Raw genomic sequence first — 23,811 nt, forward strand, 5'->3', positions numbered from 1 at the left:
TTGACTCACGACCACATGTTCAGCAGCCTTTCAGTGCCGTATGTGGTCATTCTGTCTTTCAGCGACAAGCCTCTGAAAATTGGGAGCCTAAAGATTTTCATTGAGTCTAAGTGAGTAATGATGTGTCTGTGTGTGCTTATATATATATATATATATATATATATATATATATAATATGTATGTTTATATTATTTATTTATTTATTTTTTTAAATTAAAATGGGTTTGCTGAATGCAGTCGAGGGAAAGCCCGACTGCCTACACTTATTTTGAGCACGAGGCAAGGTGTCAGGTTGTTTGTAACAGAGCATTCACAGTGTTACTTTCCATCATGCCTCTGGAACTCACTCGATACATCAGTCGCTGTGACATCACACTGGGAATAAAGTATTTTGTGGGGATTTTCTGGCCTTTATAATTTTTTTTTAAATAGAAAGATTAAAAGTCCATTACTTAAAAAATATACAGTAGAAGTATTTATTGAATAAAAATGAAAGAAACAAAAACAAAAACAAATTTTTATATTAATGAATCATGTTTCAGGTCAGAGGCGTCCTGTCAACCATTTTACAAGTGTTGATTTTTGTATTGCTTTCTATGTAAAATAGATAATGTTTTTTGGACTGCATGGGATTTTTGGCTGCATTAACTCGAGTGGCCACTAGAAAAAAAAAATGTTACGCTGCCATATTAACGTAATACATCCTGGCATCAAAGTCAGTGGCCAGCTGTTTCCTCTCCACGTCCTCTTTGGAGCCAACAGTCAGTAAAATCATCACCTGCACAATGGAACACTGTCTGGGTGCAAAGTTGTGAGTCCCCACTCTGCTCTCACATTTTTCTTGCAGCATTAGCCGAAGGCCGCAGCTCTTCCTCAAACTGGGTGATCTCTCCCAGCGGGAGAGCTGGCCAAAGCTGCCGCTGCCATTCGGCTTCAGTGGAAGTGGTACGTCGCCTCCGCAGTCCGCACACTCGTCTTATCCCCTGTCATTCCTTAAACGATTATTACCAACGTGTCAGAGATTTTGTTGTCTTTTTTTAGGTTAATTTACCTTCCTTTATTAAAAAAAAAAAAAAATTGTGTCGGCACCAGGCCCCCAGAATCTAAAATGGCGGCCCATTCACTTCAATGAAGTTGTTCATGCAGCACAAACGCCGAAAAAGTTTTTGACTTCCGCATTAATGGGCCTATAGAGCATGTGCAGTAGTGTCACTTCCCATCATGCCTCTTTAACTCGCATGATCTATTTGACCAATCAGTCTGGACGCAGCCAATAAGAACGAGCTGACACACAGCATGTTGTAATGGCACGCTGGGAATAAACTCTTTTCTGGTGATTTTCTGGCCTTTATCATTTATTTTATCTTTATCATTTTAAACAACTACAAGAGCATAACTGAAAAATCTACAATAGAAAAAATTCCTATGAATCGCGTTTTAGGTTACTGTCGTCCCAAAGGCATTCATTTTTGTATTGCGGTCTTTGGGGAAAATGCTTTTTGGGCTCATGGGATTTTATTTCTGTAGTACCTCCAGTGACCACTGGGAAAAATCAGCATGCCGCCATATTGCCTGTCTGGTATCCAGTTCTTATAATTCATCCATGGATGGCATCAATGACACATTCCTCGTGCTGAATGCAAGGCATTGCCGGAAACCGCATAGTATTGCCAACGTAGTGACTTTGTCGCTTTATTTAGCAACTATTCAAACTCCTCTAGCAACTTTTTTTTTCAAGGAAGCGACTTGCGACAAAACTAGTGACTCTTTCTGTTGCTCTTGGAGAGGTTAGGTGTCCCAGCTGTGAAACCATTCTCAAATCATTCTTCTTACCTGTCCTGCCTATGGGTGCTCTCCACCATCATCTCCAGTCCTCCCGCAGCAGTCCCTCCCTCTTATTTCTATACCCCTATACCAAGTCACACAACATCTTTTCATAATCGCAGCAAGTTACACACCTGCTCCTCTTCTCATTTTCCCCTCAGAGAAGCTGCTGACCAAAGTTCTGACTGCTCTTGAAAGCCATTATGACTCAACCGACATCGTAAAGTAAGTGTTTGGAACCTTAGACGTTGTTTTTAAGAAATATTCCAGCTAGAGTGCCAACAAAAAAGAAAATAATGACCCAAAGCTACACAAGAAACTGGTTCCCACTCTGACAGCTTTTTTTTTTTTTTTATAGCCGAGGAAAATACTTTTTTTTGGTGGACGACGCCATTTCTTCCTTTATCCTTCCTGAATGTGTGTGTCTCTGTTGCAGAACCTGCGTTGTCATCGGCAACAGCTTCTCCTTGAAAAGCAGATCCTTGGGAAGCATCATCGACAGCTACGACGTGGTCATTCGGTGAGCACACCCGCCTTGTGGGTTGTAGTGTCGCACACTATGAAATGGATTGTTGTGCGTAAGGTGAATACATTTAGAGAGAGAGAAAAAAGAACCGGCTGTTATATTTTTTAAAGTTTCATTGCTAATAACCTTATATGGTGTTGTCACTTTACTTAGGGTTCTTGAAGTCATCCTATAGCATATAATTTATGTTTATAAGGCATTATTCCATTTCAGAAACTAAGCATCTATTACATGTCAGAGCAGTTCTTTGACTCTTTATAACTGGCTAAAGTTATAATGTGCTATGTAACCCAGGACTTCACATTCTTCTTTCATACACTTTGGTGTGGAAGTATAAGTTTATAATGCATTATGTACACCACTTATATAATACTTTATGGACCTTGTTATAAGTTGCCATACATGATTATAAAAGTTTATAACAACTTTTATAAAGCCTTATAAATGCTTTATAATGTCTTATGAATGTTCTCATAACGCATTATAGACTAGACCTTCATAGAAAGTGTTACCGATACTTTCAGTAAGTCTAAAGTTGTTTGGTCATGATCAAGACAATTGACGGATGGATTGTGCAGTGTGCTAAATATTTTCTTGGACGTTGCTCAAAGTGAAAGAAAGGAACTGAAGGGTTTTGCAAAAGAAGACAAATTCCATAAGAAAATGCAATCTAGTACACAACAGAACTGAGAAAAAGGGCCACTGTGTTAAGGTCAAAGGAGCTGGATCCACAACTCAGACTGAACAGACTGTACACAAAGGTAGAACAAGTTTATTTCACTAAACTTGTTCAAAGGTTCAACAAATGGGAGTCAGGCCACAAGCTAGTGGCTGGGCAGGCAGTGGTGCTCTCAGAGTAACTGAAGTGGCAGCGGCTGGGTGATCAGACCACGTTTAAGTACAGGTGCAGGTGAGTAGGAGGCAACGAGGGGAATCAGTGGCAGGTGAGTCGTGGAAGCAGGTGTTGCCGATAATGCTGATGATCCCTTCCAGGCCAGCTGCCAGACAGGGGGGGCAGAGGACAACAAACAGGAAGGGAGGAGGGGAAACAGAGGAAAACACAAGTGCAGAACCCAACAGAGGCCAAAGGGCCTAAAATGCTTTACTTCAGTAAGCCTCTTGAAATGAGCCCATATTTGGCCTGGACACAATGCATTTTTGTGCCCCAGGAGTCTCTCAGGAGCTTATTGACAATCACACTTCAATGCATACCGGGGACGATGACGTCACCAGGCACCCATGGTTTTTCCATCCAAGGAGTTCTCTGAAGGAGCCCCTAAAATCCCCCAAAAGTACAAACTAAGATTTAGTTTTGAACAGCTACAGTATTAAATTGTCGCTACACCAAGAGTGAAACAGAGAATTCAGTCTCGACCCGATCACTCGGCCAGTTCCTTTGTTTTCTATCAGTGCAATGTTTGCTAATTCCAATGTGTGTGCGGCAGGGAAATGACCTTGGTGCAAGAACATAATGCAATCTGACAGCCAATCTGACAGCCAATTTTTCAGAAGACCAGCGCAATATCGCTGTTGACACGACAACATTAGATGCCAGCTGGGCCATGCCGACAAACACCCGACGTCTTGAGACACAGAACAGTGGGATGGGTAGGGAGTGGTGGTAAAAGGTCAACCTGAGGGGAGTATTTTATCTGTGCCTCAGGCTGAACAATGCTCCAGTGAGAGGATACGAGGACGACGTTGGGCACAAGACCACCATGAGGCTCTTCTACCCCGAGTCGGCCGTTGCTGACCCGAGACCGCACAACGAGCCCGGCACACTCATGGTCCTGGTGCCATTCAAGCCGCAGGACCTTCAGTGGCTCAAGGCGATCCTCTACAATGAGCAGATGGTAGCAATTGTGTTTGACACACACTGACATTTATTTAACGTGTCCATTGACTTTAAAAACTTTGACTGGTCACTAGAATTTTGCTCAATCCCAATGTCCAAGTCAAGACTGAAATCTTGCCAATCACAGTTGCCATTATGATTGGCTTCTGAAAGAGTGACTGAGTTGGGCCGCTTTGATTTGAAGTAGAAAGTTTATCCCATCACCTACAGAGTTTTTATTTTTTCCAGACTGGATGAATTGCCCGACTCTGGCATGTCGAGTTAATACAATGCACGTAAGAGTTTATCTAAAAAAATATGCAATGTTTCCAATTAGTACGGAAAAAATATTATGTGCGTGTCACTCTCTCACTCTCTGAGGACTGAATAGTGTTGGTTTTACTGGAACAAGATTCTCTGTGTGTGAACAAGTGTTTTGAATCTTTGCTTTCCTCTCAGTTTTTTGTTTTTTATCTTCTTCTCTACCCGATGCATCAACTTTATCATTCCCTGTGTTTATGTGTGTATTCCAGGTTAAAGGCTTCTGGAGACGTACTCCCCAGACCTGGTTGGGTGACACCAGTAAGATCAGAGTGCTGGACCCGTACTTTATGCGGCAGACTGCCAAGCAACTGAACCCAACCGCGGTGAGAGAAGTGGAACTTTTAGCAGCGGAGCGCTAACATTTAAAACCACCCTAAACTGTTGACCACCTGATAAATCTGGTGACACGGTGGCGCAGTGGTTAGCGCTGCCGCCTCACAGCAAGAAAGTGGTGGGTTCGATTCCGGGGCCTGGACCTGGGACCTTTCTGTGTGGAGTTTGCATGTTCTCCCCGTGTCTGCGTGGGTTCTCTCCGGCCACTCCGGCTTCCTCCCACAGTCCAAAAACATGCATGTGAGGTCAATTGAGTATTCTAAATTGTCTGTAGGTGTGCATGTGAGTGTGAATGGTTGTCTGTTTCTATGTGGCCCTGTGATGAACTGGCGACTTGTCCAGGGTGTCCCCCTGCCTTTGCCCTAAGACAGCTGGGATAGGCTCCAGCAGACCCCTGTGACCCTGAATTGGAGTAAGCGGGTATTGAAGATGGATGGATAGATCGACCTGATAAATCTAAAGACACGACCCCAACACTTTTGCTCACCAGAATCTTCATTCCTTTTTTTCTCTGCCCTTTTTGCTGCCTCCCTTGTGAATGTTAACAAGACAGGACGGAGCTCCCACTGATTAGACACAGCTCCCTGAACGATTACATGAATGCCCTGAATAAATTGTTTACCTCAAGAGACATTTTCCCTGTAAGCAAGTTCACTTGGTTGCAAGTTCTTAGATGCCTGGAAAACAAAGGTTTCATGGCGGCAGGGGCAGCAGCAGTTTTGCAGTAAATAATAAAAAAAAAATAGATGATGACACACACAACAACTCTGTTGTCTTTGTAGTGCAGTGGTGGAGATCTGTTTCTGATTCACATTTTGGACGACACGTGTCGCTTTTGGCTGAACCGACTGGGTGTTGTAACATCCCCTGACCTGACTTTGGGTGTCATTTACATAGTCAAAGGTTTCACATTCTGCAAAATTTTCACTGCTTGCCTTGGATGCCAGGGGAGCAGTGTCACAGGATGATTGGAAAATGGTCCTGAAGTCTGTCGATGCATCTTCTCGTTTTCTCTTTCTTGAAATGTCTGTAGAACACAACGGAGGAGAGCAAAAACTCTTAAACCTTTGCATGTGTAAACTTCTGGCAGTTTGGAAATTCTTGTTGATGTGTGTACAGTCTCCATGGAGCCGAGGACTGGCTACGCTTTTAAAAACACAGCAAATTAATTAATTCCTGCAGTCGTTTGAAAATTGATAGAGCAAAGGGGTGGAAACAAGAAATGAAATAATTAAAAAATGGTTTCACTGCCAATTTAAACAGGTAGCGAGCTCAGGTGGCCACGACCAAGGGAGAAGGCCACTCAAAGTTGTAGCCTCTTCACTTATTCTGCACTCTTGCACTTGTTTGCCCATCAACAAGGCAGCCTGACATCCGAGCCATATGCCAGGCACGACTGTTCAACTGTGTCCCGTCTGTTTAATGTTGAGGAAGTAAAGTATGCTAATAATCTAAAAACATGGAAACGACATTGAGAGACAACAGTCGAACACTTAGATTAAAGGACACACTTTGACTTCGCCACTTCTGCCATCTAGTGGTAATCAAAGATAGAGCGGTTTAGCATTTTCAAATGGAAAAAAGATGGAAAAGGACTAAAGCAGCCAAATTTTGTATTCACAATAGAGAGGGAGACTATAATTATTTTGCTTTTCCATTATTCTTTATTTGCCATGCAACAACATCAACAAAGCCACATCATCATCACAGGCAATAATTAATATAATGTAATCATTTTAAATTTTTTGTGATGGGATTTTCTTATTAATGATAATGGGTAGTGCTAATATTCCTAATTCCGGCAGTGAACATTTTTTTGTGTTTATTCCAAAAGCCTGTGCATCCCTCCACTGGGATCCTCGCCGTCTTTGTTGCCCTCAACCACTGCAGTGTGGTCCACATTGCTGGGTTTGGGTACCCGAACACCAAGGAACAGAAGCAGATGATACATTACTTCGGAAATTACACCATGAAGGCCATGAAGGTGAGGAAACATTTCATCTGAGAGGAGCTGTGTGAGTGAGTGTGTGTGTGTGTATGTGTGTATGTGTTTGTGTCTAAATGCATTGCCTCTGTGTCTCGGTTTTAGAAGAGTGGACATGACCTTCAACGTGAAGCTGGGGCCCTTAAACACTTGGAGGAGTTGGGTGACATCCTCAGGCTTCACCCATAACAGTGTCTGGGTCACTCTCATTCAAAAGAGAAAATCAAACAAGGACTAAAATCAGTTCCTGTGTCCTTGGGATTGACGATGAACAGTGTTTTTTAATCCTGTTGGTGGTGTTGTCGGTCTCTGGTGGCCTGGTTTAGTAAAAATTTTAATGTTTTTTTTTTTTTTTTCCCCAAAGTTAATTCTGCGGCATGGGCATCAGATTGTGTTGGTTTTGGTGATTATAGGGGGAAATCATAAATATGATTTTAATGGTGAAGAGGTGATTTTTGTTCCACTTTTAATGACCTTCCAGCTGCTCGCTGCTTTTCAGACACTTGATTTTCTCCAACTGGAAGCAGAATTTATATTTTCCTTGTCTCTGAGGTTGGCTTTATGTTTGATTTATTACCTTTATCCGCCATATCAAAAGACGTTATACTGGTAAATGTTATCACTGAATGTTTTTTATATTGTGCGGAAATAAATACATTTTTAATAAAGGGGTCATTTAATTTTGTTTGAATCCATGAAGTGAGTGTGAAAGACCACAAAACCGCACAGCAAACCACATTGATTGCTCAACTCTGCGCCGATGAAGACGTCAAACTCATCTGCTCTATGAGTGACCACTAGATGGCAGACAGCTCCTGTCGCATGCATGAAGCCCAAAACCCACCGAAAGTGTCTGCAGCGCGTTCGGGGCTGCGCAGCAGACCGCGGCCATTGTGCGTTTGTCCATCAGGCGCTTTGGAAAAATACGCGTCTGTTCTATTTTTCATGCTTTACGCTGGCAAATGCGTCGATCGCAGCAGGTAGAATCGTTCAGGAAGGAAGTCAATCATCGGTGGATCATCATTTTCATCATAATCTAAAATGTGCTGTAGTTTGTTTTTATACATGTGCTGCATTTTACTGTGAAACGTCAACGTGACGTATCGGCTTCAACACTCGTCAGTTTGGCTGCCAAACAATAAAGCAGATTTTACTATAAAACTACGATTAGGAAAATGCAGGGATTTTTTTAAATTTTTTTTATGAGACCAGCAGTTTACATTATTTTTCTGTTTTTACACAGCGATACTTGACACAGTTCGGTCGGGCAAAAGAGTTTTGTTTCACTGTCGTTTTCTTTAAGCACCTAGCGGGTGTTTCAACTGCGCTCTCGCTCGGGTCGGCCCATCTTGAAAGATATCTGACCGACAACATGGGTAGGAGTGTGAACATCTGGAGCGGAACGTTGCACGACTCAGTAATTAAGAGCGGCTGGAAGGAGCGCGCTGCCGGCGATAGACGTTAACGATGGTTTGCGCACACGGCAGCAGATTGAAGTTGACACAGAGGAAGTTGGGCCTTTGGCATTTCGAAAGCACGCCCTGTCTTACGGTGCAGGGCAGCACTAGTTGTGACAAGACACCAGCTCATCGGCCGGAGGTGAGGCTGATGTCTGACGTTTAAAGGGATAGTTCAAACGTCTCACGTCTCAGAGGGGCCAATTTTGCAACTCGCGCTTTCCTTCTCAAATTTCTTAGAAGTTAAGAATTGCAAGGACTCCGCAGTGCGAAAAACAACATAGTGACACCCTGACCACCAAGTCTATGAGTCGACCATTAACTCTGGGTGACACATAAAAATGTCTAAAATTTCTACTTCTAAAATTTCCACAAAGTACAACTGGGATTTGCAGGTGTTTCCATTGAATGGTGTGAAGCGCATACATTGTAATTAATTCTCGTAAGATCTCGTCCTGCAAGATTTACGAGAATTACATTTGCGTTTGTTCATTTACGTTTGTTTGCTGTCAAGAATGGTTGTCATAATTTTCTCTTTGATGACTTGCAAAAAATATTTGGTCTCCTCCTCTGTCCAAACATAAGGCGCCATTTTCACTTGAAGTGAACTGGTCACGTTACCCCATACGTCGATGTGTAAATACAAAAAAAGTGTTTCCATGACACTTTTGCGATATACCTCTGTAGGGATCTGAAAAACCACCTCATGAGAGCGTCAAAACCTTGAGTGATATTTGAGAGGTTTTTCAAAGTTTAGGCGTTTCCATTACCAGTTTTTTATTGTGATGTTACATACACAAAAGGAATCAACTTGCCAGGGTGTGAGAGCCTGTGCAGGTCTGTTCCACAGTGGCAATGACAGCAGACCATGACCTCTAACTGAAAAGACACAGGTAGTCTGAAAAGGTAAGGAGGTGCTTTGTAAATACATAAAATGCAGTGCAGGTCCTTCCTCACGGCCACCACGGCCGCCACCCAACCTGCATGTACAGTTGTCCTAAAGGAGTCACAGTGATGCAGGCGGCAGTGACGGGCGAAACCACGTGGCTTGATGGTTCAATGAACATAACGGAGGAGAAGGTAAATTGCACAGGTTTCAGGCGCACACGACGAGTTTCATGTGAAACTCATTTTTTTTTTTGTTTTTTTTAAGCAGCGTTATTCAACCCTCTGTTTCGAGACTCCTGCTAAAATTGGTGCTTTGCATGAGCTTCCTGCATGTTTGAAGGAGATAAAGGAGACCAGTGGGGCGATGTGGAGTGGAGGGTGGAGCCAACACCTGGTCGGGCGTGTGGTCACTAACCTGGGCGATGGTATTGTGCCCTTTGATCCATCCATCCATCCATCCATCCATCCATGAACCCATCCATCCATCCATCCATCCGTCCATCCATCCATCCATGACTTATCCTGCACTCAGGGCCTTGGGATGCTGAAGCCACACACACACACACACACACACACACACACACACAGTAACGTCTAATGTGACCGTGTCCGCAATGTTGCGAGGAAGCCGGAGAGCCCGGAGAGAGGAAAATACTTTAAAAGTAGAAAACACTGGCCTATTGGGGAGGGGGGAGGGGGGGTGGGGGTTTGAGCGACAGACGCCACGGCCGAGGTGTGTTTTCTTTACCGGCCGTGTGCCAGAGCCGGCGTCGTGTATGAACACAGCTGTGCGTTCCGTTCTGCCCTAAATCTGTGTGTTGTGCCTGCACGCTGCAGATACGCGGGTGTGTGTGTGTGTGTGTGTGTGGGGAGGGGGGGGGCAATCCTGTTTGCAGCAGGGCCGAGCCCCTTTTCACACCCCCACCCTCATCATGCATCCATCCAACGTCTGTGTGTAACAAAGAAAAAAAAAAAAAGAGGAAAAAGGCCAAATTGGGAATTGTGCTGTACGTGCAAAATGAATGATATCAGGCCGGAACCTGTCGTGTCACCTTACACAACCGGGAGTTATATAAAGACTTGAAATTCCTGAGAGAGTGCGGGCTGTTTGCATGACAACAGGAAAATAAAACAGGTCAGACTTTTCAGGGGGATCTATTGTTCTGTAAGCACTTCTTTAACACCCGAGTGCCGACTATTGCCATGTGGTCATATTCCCCATGTTTCCAACATGTAGAAAATGTTCAGAAAAAAAATTCTCACGATAGTATTAAACTTACTAATCACTTTTGTGATGAAAAGTGCTTCCTCCTGTTGTGCTTAAATACACAGTCTTGGTCCCTTTTGTGATGTCACAAAGGGCACTGGATCATCTCCCAGGTTAGTGGCCCCCAACCAGGTGTTGACTCCACCCACTGACTCTGCCTTGTTTTTGCAACGCCCTCCAAACATGCACGGTCAAACACAGCTTTAGTTCCAGCAGTAAGTTAAAACTCTAAAAAGCATTTTGGCAGGAAGCTGTCAACAGAGGGCTAAATATGCAGCCATCTGCAAGGAGGGTTTTGTTTTGTTTCCCGGAATGAAACAAACAAACGTGAGCATTTGTGGAAGACGGGGCCTTTGTGAGTCAGATTATATTTTGCCCATCATCAGATTTTAGTGGGATCCTTTCCACAGCTTCATGTGGATTTTATTTCGAGAAACAGTCGTTCAAGCAGCGTCCCATGGTAGTAGCTTGATAATAAGCAGACATGCAACTGTGGTGTTAGTCTTTAGAGTGTCCCATGTTATACTAAGTGTTGATATTTTTAGCTCTGGCAGCTCCTGTGTGCTCCACCCTCTGCTCCCCGGCACGCTGTTCCCACTGCGAGCCCGTATATGCACGTCACAGCGAGCACGTGGCTCGACTCCACAATACCATTTATTTGAAATGCATAGCTTTGAACTTTACGGCGGGTCCTCTCCTCACCCAAGCAACTTCAGTCCGTCTGCACTGTGACCCTGGAAGCATCGCCGGCTGTAATTTCTGAGTGCGCCACTTGTGCTGAAAAAACCCAACGCTGTTCATGCTGATCGCTGCCCTGTGCCGGGGAATTGAGGCGGAACTCCACGCGACCGTTGTTCCGGTTATGCCTTGTTGTGCCATCTGCTGATGGATCCTCCTCCACCGTGCGACATAGAGATTCAGTGTCAGATGCACCAAACCGATGCGTTGCCTTGCCGGAGGACTTGCAGGGAGTCGGTTTGTTTTGGTGCGCACGGATTGCCCCTTTAACAATTTGAAAAAATGGCCGGCTTAGGCAGTTTTCTTTCCTTCTTTCTTTTGTGGATCTAGACAATCTCACCTGCGCCCGCAGCCACATTGTGGTTTTGGGAGTGAACAAGTGGAATCTCTCTCCCTTTAATAGCAAAACTCCTGCAGCATCCTGGCTAATCTCTTTTAGCGTCTGATAGGCTCACACGCTCTTTATGACTGACTTTCCTCAAACACAGACGCCTTGGGACACACCGTTGTTTAATTCTGAGCTTTGTTACCAAAAAAAAAAGAACATGACGCTGCTGCGCTTCTGTGGTGCTGCCCGGCCGTTGATGTGAGATGCAGCAGGAGCGGCGGCACAGGAGTGAGTAGCCAGATTACCTAGAGAGAGGGCATCTGGCTTGGCTCACTGATAACTCCCCCACAGCCCCCGGAGCGCAGCAGAGTCAGAGTCAGCGCATGCAAACACAACCACAGGACCCTGCGAGGAAGTAAGAGAAGTAAGACAGGAAAACGAACGTAAGCTGCTTTACTCTGGGGCCAATTTGTTTTGCTAGCTCTGCTCTTTTCTTTTTCTTTTTTTTGCCAAAGCTTCTTTCCCGACTCTCGTGTGAACGTTGATGTTGGATATTCACAGTGGTTTCCATCCACTTCCTTCCTACACGGCTTTTTTTTAAAAAAAAAAGGGAAGAAAAAAAAGTGTTTAATACACGTTTTTTTCTTTTTTCCCATTCACTGAAGTGGACAACCATTTAAAAATAGCAACAGCATGTGGAGTACAGAGAAAAAAAAAATGTTGAGGCTGAGTAATTTTCACACTTTATGCTAAATGGTTCCAAGTTTGTGTTTCCCAGCGGCAAAAGGTCAGCCAACTCAGCTGATTTAAAGGCTAAACAGCCATCATTTCCTCTCTCTCTAGCTGAAGGCTAAAGGAACATTTTGTGCAGCTTAGCACTGTATTTTTTGTTGTAATTCCACATGGAAATAAGACCAAAAATAAGGATTTCAGTCACCTGACAAGATGCAAATATTGACTAAAAGGGCAAGAATCATGTTCTGCTCAACAGGTGGTAAAAACAGGACTGGTTCTGTGTTAAATTGGCTGTGGTAAATTGTCTAGAATTGAGAGTTGTTCTCTGCCCCCTGCTGGCCACACAAATTACATCTTAAAGAGAGACGTAATGTCAATTCAGCTGCAGAGATAAATTGATAGACTGTCACACACCCAAAGAGCAGAATGATAATCAGCCACCTGCAACCACGTGACCCGAGTGCTTCACCGTCTCACCGTTGTTTGCATCCTGGGTGTTGTGGGTCAGCTCTGCTCCGATGCTGAAGCGTCTTCACATCTTGCTGGGCAGAAGCAAAGCTTGCCATGAAAACAGGTTAAAAAAAACACACACACACGCTGCTGCCAAGGCAAGAGGTCCAGCATCCATATCCGGTACACAGAAGTAGCACCGGCAGGAGTTTGTGATTTAGGATGCAGCAGTGGTGCAAAATATAAATCAGACAGAATTCTTTTGGTGCCGTGTGCATCACTCAGCCATGACAGACAGTTATCCCACTCTGCGCGTGTTGTGCGACTCGTCCTTGTGCCGTGGAAGCTGGCTCTTGTGAGCCGGTCTCTGCACCTGCAGGTTCTGCTGGTCCGGTGGAGGCCGTCTGGACTGGTACGCACACCAGCCTTCTGTCACTGGAGACGCACCTGGACCCTGCACAGCCGCAGCTTCAAACAGCAGCGGCAGGTTTTTGATGACATCTTGACACTGTCACTGAATTATTAAATGAATCATCGACCCCCCAGTCTCTCCCTCCTCCACCCTCTTGCACCTTCTGCACTTCCTTTGACTACAATAGCCCACAGTACAATACTACTGCAGTACACTGGGCTGCTGTTGTATTGCTGCAAAGTATTCATTACTACATACGAGCACTGTGTAAACACAACTCAATAACTAATGTATATGCTAATTTTAGATGTGCTCTATGTTGGGGCAAGCAAACTTATTTAAGGCACAGCATTATGATAAAGCTAACGACAAAGTCATGTTGGTGAAGTGCAATCCGGGCTACTTCAGCCTTCAAGCCTTCAAGCCTTTGGAACAAGTTTATCCTGCGAGGGCACAGCACAGCAAGGTGGAAGTTATAGCAGGACCCATGGGGCAGGATCCTGGCTGTAGGCTTGATTCAACGCTACACATGCTACACTCACTACAGTGGAAATTGCATTTCTAGATGTTTATTTTCTATTCTATTCTATTCTATTCCAACAAACCCTGCAACATATTCCAAGTTTGAAATATTGCAGCTGCATGTTAAAAATCTCCCACCTAGACTGGGTTTATTGACTGACTAACAAGCAGGTGAAAACCTAAAATGTCCAAAAGCTAAAAAAAAAATATATATCAAAACTCAGAGCCACGCGGCTGAAAATATTTTTCCATCGCCACGATGTTTCTCTCATCAAACGATCAATTATTTATAAGCCGTCAGATGGTGTCCAAGAGTCCGAAGAGTGGAACTACACAGTCATTAAACGATCAAGGAACCACTGACGTCGGCGCCAAGGAGCAGGAGAACACGTTCATGCAATGTTCTATATCAATTTCTATCAATCAAAAACACACATATTTAATTATTTTTCTTACCAACCTCTGTATGCATCTGTGTCTGTGTGTGTGTGTGTGTGTGTGTGTGTGTGTGTGTGCGTAAGGTGTTTCTAAACACTACTAATAAAAAAGAGCTGCGGCAGCATCGTCGGCGTGTTTCAGATCAGCCTGTGTGACTGACAAACGGGTCAGAAAATCCACCAAAGGCCCGTCAGCCATCTGCGCTGCCAGAGTGCCGGAGGGTTGCAGCAGCCTTTCACACAGTCCTCCACACTTTGTCTGCAAGCAGATGGCATCAAAGGTGCATCACTTCTCATTAGGAAAGCAAAGAAAGCCATTTGACCCGTTGGTTGAGTCACAGAGTTAAAGATGCATCGGCTCACTGCGCTCCGCCTTGCTTTGCTGCTGCACAAGCACCTGCCAGTTTTTCCAAAGGTTCAGTTCATCCAGTTCATCCAAAGATGCTCAACTGATAGTTTCTTTGTATTGGCAACCTTTTGAAAACTTTGGATACTGAGCCAATGCGCATATCGTTTGGATGGGAACACGACTGTAGAATAAAAACTCAGCTTTCGTCACAGTCGCTGCAGACGGACGGTGGTACGTGATCTTTGCGAAACGTTCGGGAAGATGTTAACACCCGGGCAGTCCAAACGCCTCATCCTCTCAATAACAACAGGCAGAGTGGTTCTAAATTTAGGCTTATTGATGCCACTGATTTTCAGGTCCTCGGCTCCTCAGACCTTCCACCTCCATCACCGGGGACCAACCACATGGGCAGCTTGACTGAATGCGGGACGGAGGGCCTCCGCCTCCGCCTCCTCACTCGTGGACAGCGTGGGCCGGCGCAAGAGAGATGGATATGATTTCCACTCATAATGAGAGTCACTGAGTTTTCACACAATATCTCCCGCCGCAGCTCATCGACTCCGCAGAGAGCCGCAACCTAAACGGATTCATTAGCTGCCGTTTCTTCTTCTTCTTTTTTCTCTTCCTGCGGTTACACAACCCAGTTACGGCACCCCCCCCCCCCACCCCTCCCGCACGTCTGTTTCACGTTCTCCATTATTGTGTGATTCAATAAAAGAATTGTTTGCCGACACATGGGAGCGCTCCGGCTCATCGTGGCCGTGTTGACTGTAAATGCAGGCGAGTGCGCGGCGATGAGCGATGATGGATGCGCCATGCTGTGTGGGATCTGACTGTTATTGTTATATACAGATAAATAAAAGTCCGCCTGCCTGCCTGCCTGCCTGCCTGCCTGCCTGCCTGCCCGCCTGCCCGCCTGCGTGCTCAAAATTGCGAGCTGCGGGCGAAGATTGGGGTTTTTCTCCACCTCCTGGCCGTCTCTCCCCGTCCTGCTTCTCCTCTGGGGTGCAGAGCGACTGCACATTATGATACACTTACATGAAAAAGCAACCCCCCCGGCCCCCCACCCCCTCCCCCTGCCACCCGCCATGTTTTCGAGTAAGCTCGAGCTTTTTGCACCTGTTGACCGCCTCTTAATGCCCACCCACATCCTCCGGGGGCTGATTCTCTTGATCCTCTTCTCGCCGTCTGCCTGTAATGACCGCGCAAAAAACGAGGCGAAAAACACCGACGGCAAAAACGGGCGATTTTTGCAGGAGCCCGAGTACGATTGTCATTCTCTTCGTCGCCTGACTGATATTCATGAGCACATTCCTCCGAGCTCTTCGCGAAATCTACTCGTCAGCGCCGTCACGCCAATGGGAGAGTCTGTTTAGTACACAGCTTTTTTGCTGCTCCGGGGACCGACTGTGCAAATGTCACGACAATGATTTTTTTTTTTCTCCTGATTTTAAATGAACTTTTGCTACGGCAAAGCGACGTCAAGAGGCCTAAAAATTGAGAGACGAGATAAGGTGAGACACTGAAGTGCTGTACATGCTCACAGCTGATGGGCATCTGTAACTGTGCTCATTCTTTATATTCTGTCGTGTAGCTGCAATCTTGGCCGTGGCTGTGTTGTTGCCTCAGTCTTTGCCTTCCTGCGCCTCAGGGCCCCATTTTAATTGGAATGACTTTTTTAACATTATAAAAAAGTCATTCCAAGTTCGTCCATTCTTGACTGTCCCACAAGAGCAAAACCATGTTGATGTGTCCAAGAGAAATGGCACTGGAATGGCAATAGATGAATGAATCAATGTATGAATGAATAGATAAAAAATAAAAAACTCACTTTGAGGTGGATCACATTTTATCAAGCTGGACACTAACTGCAGCTATAGGAAATCCAGTCTCAACCCAACCTGATTAAATCTGAGCTGTAGCAGCTCTACCTCTTCGTTCTCATCTCTCTCTCTCTTTTCTTTTGACCTACCCGCTGATTATTCAAAAGGAGACCTTGTCTGACACGCCGGAATATACTGCATCCCATTCTGCAGGAAGAAAAATGCTGCAGTAAGCAGATGAGGGTCAGGGCCTTGATTAGCCGGGGCCCTGATGGCTGGTGTGGCAATGACAAGGACCTTGGTGAAAGAGCGTCCGAGACAGGGAGAAAGAGGGAGGCCCACCACCAGCAGCGGCGCTTTCAATCTTTGCTGAAACAGAAAGGACACGACCAGTGGGAGGGGCTTGAGGGTGGGAGGGTAGAAGCTCCTGATGTGAATAAAACATCTGTGTGCAGATGAGCAGATAGGCGTTAGAGAGTCACAGTGAGTGTGCACAGGTCAAGTCAGCTCTACTGCCACACATGACGGAATGATTAAAAAATCAATACATTTTTAGTTCCATTTTCATGTGTATGTAATCTCCCATGAAAAGTTGATTCTCCTCGGACTTCATTTAAAGGGCCAGAGTGAAAGTTTCACCCTGAGAGTTGAGGTTGCAACAATTTCAAATGGTTCTTTGCCAAACTTTCCTTAAAGATTTTAGATTTTTTGATAAATAACATTTTTGTCAACAGAAAAATTGGCAAAGTTTGTAAGACTCGATACGTCACGAGGACCTCAGAGTTGAGACGGTACAGTCTTTTCCACCACATATCTGAGGCTCTATTTTTTTTTCAAGGTGTTACCTCGGTAGTTGATAAGATTTCTAAACGCCACAGTGTGACAGTACTGCAGTAGCGGAGTGCAGCTGTGAATGTAACTAACAAGATGTTCAGTGAAAGGCTGCCGGAGCATAAAAAACCTCTCCAAACTTCTGTTTTGTCTTTTCTCAAGAACCAGACTGAACTTCGTATCCTCTCCTCTCCTCACGCTTCCCTTCCTTGGTTGTGTGAGTGTGTGTGTGCGTATGTGCCCACGTGCAGAGTGACATGCGTATTGGTCTCAGAGGAGTGAGTTAACCCAGGGGTATCGAGGCAGGAGTAGCAGCTGGAGATCGGTTCTCCCTCGGTTCGTGTCCTAATTAATCAGCCTGGACGCTGACATATGCATGCAAACACACACACACACACACACACACACACACACACACACACACACACAAACACACAAACACAGACACGTTACGCACACATGCAAACACAGACAGAGTTGCACTTGTGGATGGTGACAAAAAGGTGGTGAAATTCAGAGAAAAACTCCAACCAAAACATTTCTCTGGAAAGAAATTGCAATATATGATGAAACGTGGTCATGCCACTAACGTATTAACTTTTAGGGTCTTTGTTTTTCCACTGTGGGCTCCAAAGAGCTCTCCTTATGCAGCTTCACAGTCTCAGAAGCTTCTTCAGTTTAAAGTTGGGCAAGACAATCAGTTTCACTGTCACCCAATAACAAATATAAAGAAAAAAAATACCTCAAGAAATTATTTTTTCCTCTTTCATTAAAATTTGCACATTGTAATTGCATGGTGCAATTTTGGAATAAAACCTAAAGTCATAATACTGACGTGCCGGCATGCAAAATAACATTTTTTTTTGTTGAAAACCAACAAACTAATCATGACCCCGTCTGTGTGCAGAGGGATGGAGGCCTCTCTGATTTCGTGCCGCTGATCCAATCCAACTGAGACGACATGCCGACAGTGTCTGATGCCGTACTAAATTACACAATCGCCTTTCAAACTCCTTTCTAAAACAACAGCGCTGTAACGCCGCTGCATTACATGGATTTTGGTGTAATTGGAGCTGCTGCGCGGCTGCAAATCGGGGCCGTGGACGTCAACACAGAGGAGCAAGACGATGAAAGGGAGAGGATAAACACAAGAGAGGAATAATTCAGACTAAAAATGAACACTAAAACCTGAAGGCGTGACTCTAATTCATGGGGCATTGTGGCTCATTTTCATTTTTGGTCTTGAACTCGCAACCTTTGATCCAATCACGCACTCAGATTATAATAAAGCCAACCAAAAAAAAAAAAAAAAAATACTTTGGGCCAGTAAAGCCTAAGAGGTGGTGCCACCTGAGATTAAGACGTGCAACTACATGGGTACTGGAACAATCATTCACCTGCATTTTTCAGAACTAATGTTCTTGAATGGAACTAATGTTTGTTGTAGTTTTTTGTTCAACCTGAACTGATTGGAGATTCACAACAGAACAGTGTTAACACAACAAAACAAAAAGACCTACAGACCCAAACACCTTCAACTCATCATCGGTCACTGCTGACTCTGCTGACTAATTCAATCAACTCACTCATTCAATCACAATTACTAATTTACATTTTTTTCCCCACCATTTTTGCTAATTTCCTAATTTGAGCATTTTTATTTATTTTCCGCACATCTGTTTTGCACGCAGGCTGTGTTGACACCAGCAGTGTGCACCATAAATAATCATGATTCATATAACATGCAGTTTCAGACTAATACCTCCAATTTACTATTCATCATGCTTACTAAAAGTTATGTTAATTAGAACATTTGCATATACTTGATGCGAACCTGGAACTTTAATGACATTAGGAGGTGGTGAAGCCCATAAATCTTTCTGTCTCAGGAGCCATCACATGACATGAATGGAAAGACAACAGGTTGATGATTTGATGATGCTGTGTAAAGCGTTGTGTTTTTTTTAGGGTGGCGGGCAAAACACACAGAACAACAAAAACAACAACAACAACAACTACGGAACTTGGACTAATTTCTCTTGTAATTTCAGTTGCATATGTGATGACAATCACTCAACGAGCTGCAGGTGACATTCACCACATGATTGATTGATTGTCTTCTCCCAACACAAGAAAAGTGCTGATATGATAACAGCATCAAGAGTTTTGTTTTTTTTCTTTTCCAGGTGGAACATTAGCGCCAGAGATATCCCATCGTCATTCAGTATCTCTGATGGCTTTGCCAGTATTTTGAAGGCAGGCTTAATGGAGCACTTCAAGCTTTGTACTCTGTTAGAGACCATTTAGACGGTTCACATAAGAGATGGTCCGCGAAGCAGGAGCAGGAGGAGAGAAGGGAACATCTGAAGCGTTTGCCCTCCGGTGAATAAAAAGGGAAATGGGTGAATAAACCTTGGCAAACCGTCCTCGTCCATTTCTAAATTCGCAGTGCTCGTCCCATGGGGGGAGCTGCCCATGGAAAAGCTGAGAATACCCAGAATACAATGAGCCGTCCCATCCTAATTAAAGACCTTTTTACAGCTGAGTCCTCATATAAATGCGTGCGCCGACACACATACAAGGGCAGCCATGCACAGACTGGCAAACAGAAACACACACAAAAAACCTTTACACACACGCGTGCACACACACAGACGTGCACACGGGGAGGGCTGGTTGCCGAGCTGGCACACATCTGTTAGATAATAAGGCATTGTGCTCCGGTGAGTGGACGGTGTTACTCACATCGGCCTCAGTGTGCCTCGTCTTTTATTCAACACGCGTGTGCAAAACGTCAAACCGTGCAACACGGCCCGTTGTCCGACCCCTCGCTGAGCTCCCATCTAAAGCGTTTTCAGTCGAATTGTGGATCTATCAGCATCTTTCCTGTGATGACGAAGGAAGGAAGTGACAACAGAAACCAAAAAAACTGAAAGTAAAATCACAGACGCAGAAGGAAGGAAACAGAAAATGCATGCGTGTCAAACAATATTAATGTTTAAAGTTGCAAGATACAGTAGTTTCACCACTGGAAAGACTACAGCTTTTGCACTACATGTCCACCAAAACAAACCGTCTCTCTGCAGGTCCTGCAGCAGCAGCACTGAAGCTACACTGATCTAGAGAGATATGACGGATAAAATGGGACCATCGATGTTTCCAATATTGCAGACAGAGGAGGTCCTACTGCGAATGTTCTCTTTCCATGTAAGTCCTAGCTTACGCCACCACTGACATGCAGTGTTTTATCGATTCTGCTGATTTTCTTGCTCATCTGCATGTTTGGCATCAAGTGGAGTGAATCACCCACTGAACCTTATTTAAGATTCTCTGAGAGCCATCGGGAAATTTCATTCCCCTCGATTATTCCTTGGTGGAGAGCGAGAGTTGAGCCTCCATTGTGCAACTGGAAAATGACCCTCAAGTAATGCTGAAGACCTTTATATATCACATTGGACACTTGGAAGCAGTCGAGGACGAATAAATACCAGCCGTATTTCAGCCTGAGGCGACTGATGGAGAAACCCCCTACGTTGCAGCTTTATTTTATTTTTTAGAAATGCTGAATTACTCATGCAAAACCCGTCACGATCCACTGCACAGTGAATGAGTTCTAGACATTCTGTGAATGTACACACAAAAAAGCAGCTGTTTTTCGCCATTATTCCTTAAGAAGACATTCACATTTTTGTTTTTTGATGTCTTTTGCACGAGAAGTAATGACTGCCTGTGCAGGAAGTCACCACGGATGGGGCAGGGCCTTCAGAGGACATTGACATTGAAGAACGGGCCTCATCTGCTTCTCTTACAACATCATGCTTGAAGGCCCAAATCCTCTGTTTTCACTCACTTCTATGAGTGCACTATGTGTCCCCACACAGTTCACATTTCTACACCGTAACAATAGAAAACAAATGTTTGGCTGATTTTTACACATTGCTGATATGTAAGACTTGAGTAAGCAGAAAGGACTCCACAAGGGTCCTCCTTTTACAGCCTGATCCAGATGTTGACAGGGAATTGATTGCAGGGTTTTAAAAGCTTACTACTGAAATAACCTCCATTGATTTCTAGTGAGCGCTGCGAGCTCCTCTTAATTAGAACGAGTGAACTGCCCTTCCTGTCCTCAGCTGACACTTCTTTGGTTTCGGCTTTCAGGCTGGTGTCGGTGCTTCGACTGATCTCTCAGCCTGGACAACCAGTGTGTTTGTTTTTGAAAAAAACAAAACAACAAAAAATACACAAACCAAACAAACAACACCAAGGCTTTGACATGTTAATCCGACTATAACCGGCCACTTAAATCAAACATGTCACAACTTAAGACGGACTACATGAAGAGGACTTCCTGACTCAAATGCAGATATATGCAGTAAAGGTTAGAACTGCCCTCGCCTGCAGCAGCAGCAGCAGCAGCAGCAGACAGCATATCCGTGTGAATCAACCTTGTGTATCGCAAACGGATCAGCATTTAAACAAGTGAACCGGGGAGGAAAGGAGTGCGGGGGGGTCTACTGGAGGGAAGAGAGAAAATGGATCGTGTGTAAAGATTATGGAGTTGGCAGCGCGTGTGGAGCGAGCGCTTCCAGAAGCTAGGTGCTCATTAGCATAGCCCGTTTGTCTAAATATAGAGCCTAATCCGACGCTGAAGGCCAAACAAACAAATCGCAGCATGTGTGAAGCGTGTTTACTGATTCTTCACCCTTCTTCCCGCCTTGCGCTCCTCCTCAAACGCCACGACCCACGACGGTTGGGTGGAGGGGCGAACACGACATGCATTAGTTTAGTGTAAAAAAAAAATTGCTTTCTATTCTTTTTGGTGGGTTGGTTGGAGTTGGGGAGGGGAGGGGGATGGGGGGGGGGTCGCTTGCTATGCTGCTTGTGACGGTGGCAGCGTCGCAAATGACTGCCGGCGGCGGTTGCGGCGACGCTGGGGGAATCTGCTGAAAGGTCACAGGCAAAACAAGTCGCTTGGCTTGAGGAGGAGTGACGAGGAAGCGCGTGGCACAGACGCACAGAGCTGCTGGGACTCCCGCGCCCCCCCGCCTGCTCGTCCAGCCCGCTTCGCTTAAAGGCATCGTGAGATGTTTCTTTCTCTCTCTCGCTCGCTCGCTCTCTCTCTCTCTCTCCCCTGCAGTCGTACACTCAGGGTCGCTGGTTGTGAGTGCGTCATGCACGCCGGGAAAAGGCAAAGGTAGCGCCTGATGCGATTACGACGTGAGTCACAGAGGACGGGCTCGTCACGCTGGAGGGGTGAAGGCACAGAGCTGCACGGGTGAATTGAAATGCTGGCCCCCCCGGCAGAGAAAATAGGGTCTTAACGATGCCGTGTGAACAAACAGACAAACAAAAGAACCCCCCTTCCCTCGCTGACAGAAAGGAAACGTCCTTCAGCGTCCTGACCGTCTTCATCTTGCAGCACTTTTCATTAAATGTGGTTTGAAAAAGACAACTTTGGAAATGAGCCCTGTGTGATGTCACAGAGGACAGGGGTACCAACTCCAAGGTGAGGGTACTGCGTCCCCAGCGAGGTGTCGGCTCCGCCGCTGTGAGACCACCTTTTTCTTTGCCCCTGTCCAAACACGTGAAAAAGGCCCAACAAAGCACCTTTTTTTTTTATCGGGGGGCTGTAAACAGAGGGTTAATATACTGTTTTGTTTTTTTTCTTTGATTGTCGTGATGTAAAGATCAGAAAAAATGAACAAAGAGCAAGCTGTCGACAGCATGTGTTATCATTTAATCCCGTGACAAATGTTGGATCTGGCACTTGGGAGCCTTTTCGCACCATCCACTAGCTTCTCCCTTCACAACATTTTAACAGGAGGCTGCACAGAGGGATAAATACGACATTTTTTTTTTGTTCATAATCAAACAACCGGAGTCTAGCTCGAAAATCACGATCTGAAAGTGGGCCTAATGTGGGGACTCTCACCTTTTCATTTGTGCTATTTCTCCAGACGCTGGGAGTGGGACCAGCGGGCCGAGCGAGCCGCTGCACAGGCACAGCCGCTTGTCTCAGCGACTAAGAAGTCAGCGCGTCTTGTGCGAAGGAGGGGATTTGGCTGGCGGCACACTGGCTGTCAGCTGGCACGCTTCTCTCTTCCTCTCGAACCCAGACTGAAAGCACAGCGGAGCATTAGCGAGACGCTTTCTTGGAAGGTGCCGGACGGATCTGTTGGGATCCGCAGAGACGGAAGGAGTTGAATTCTGCTCTGTCTTCCCTCACATGCAGGATTTTACCTGAGCGCAGGGAAAAAACAAAACAAAAAACTAAAGAGTGGCAACCGGATAAACATTAAATCACCTTTGGACTACACGTAGGTGGCTGTTGTTGTTGTTGTTGTTGTTGTTGTTGTTGTTGTCTGTGCTGCCGCGACGCCCATTGTTTGCCCTGGAAACAAGTGAGTCATCCACAGGTATGTAAGAACCGGATGGAGAGCTTTCCTGTTGCAGGGCTGTTGTGGTGTGTGGGAGGTGAAGGAGGAGGAGGGGGAGGAAGAGGAGTGGGAGGAAGAGAATGAGGTTGAGGAGACAGGAGTGGATAACCTGCTAAATGAGAAGAGGAGATAAATTTAAAGCGCTAACTTATCTCTGCGAGTGGTAATCCCACCTTTTTAGAGAACCAGCCGGCGAAGCCTTTGCACGCTGGGAAAGAATTATTTTTTTTGCACTTCCATAAAATTAGCCAACCCTTTTATTTCACTCTTCTCTTGAGATTCACTATATTTTTTTTTATGCAGATCCGGCTC

At 45.1% G+C, this 23,811-nt stretch overlaps 1 protein-coding gene across 1 annotated transcript; it reads left to right on the forward strand.

Moving 5' to 3' along the window:
• st3gal4 (ST3 beta-galactoside alpha-2,3-sialyltransferase 4) lies at window positions 1-7,114 on the forward strand. The gene is made up of 8 exons (XM_076049934.1): window positions 1-110; window positions 848-945; window positions 1,986-2,049; window positions 2,261-2,344; window positions 4,014-4,206; window positions 4,718-4,852; window positions 6,676-6,825; window positions 6,931-7,114. The coding sequence occupies exons 1-8, from the start codon at window positions 16-18 to the stop codon at window positions 7,012-7,014; spliced, it is 903 nt and encodes a 300-aa protein (XP_075906049.1). The 5' UTR covers window positions 1-15; the 3' UTR covers window positions 7,015-7,114.
• Window positions 7,115-23,811: the final 16,697 nt, after the last annotated feature.

This window comes from Nelusetta ayraudi, unplaced genomic scaffold, assembly GCF_046127955.1.
Source record: "Nelusetta ayraudi isolate G7.1 ecotype Tasmania unplaced genomic scaffold, CSIRO-AGI_Nayr_v1 ptg000120l, whole genome shotgun sequence".
NCBI classification, from domain to species: domain Eukaryota; kingdom Metazoa; phylum Chordata; class Actinopteri; order Tetraodontiformes; family Monacanthidae; genus Nelusetta; species Nelusetta ayraudi.

Bases quoted from the DNA above. Each gene is read 5' to 3' on its own strand.
- st3gal4 (XM_076049934.1), top strand. From the start codon at position 16: ATGTTCAGCAGCCTTTCAGTGCCGTATGTGGTCATTCTGTCTTTCAGC. The intron at 2,050-2,260 runs GTAAGTGTTTGG...TCTCTGTTGCAG, and splicing joins GACTCAACCGACATCGTAAA to AACCTGCGTTGTCATCGGCA. The intron at 6,826-6,930 runs GTGAGGAAACAT...TCTCGGTTTTAG, and splicing joins ACACCATGAAGGCCATGAAG to AAGAGTGGACATGACCTTCA.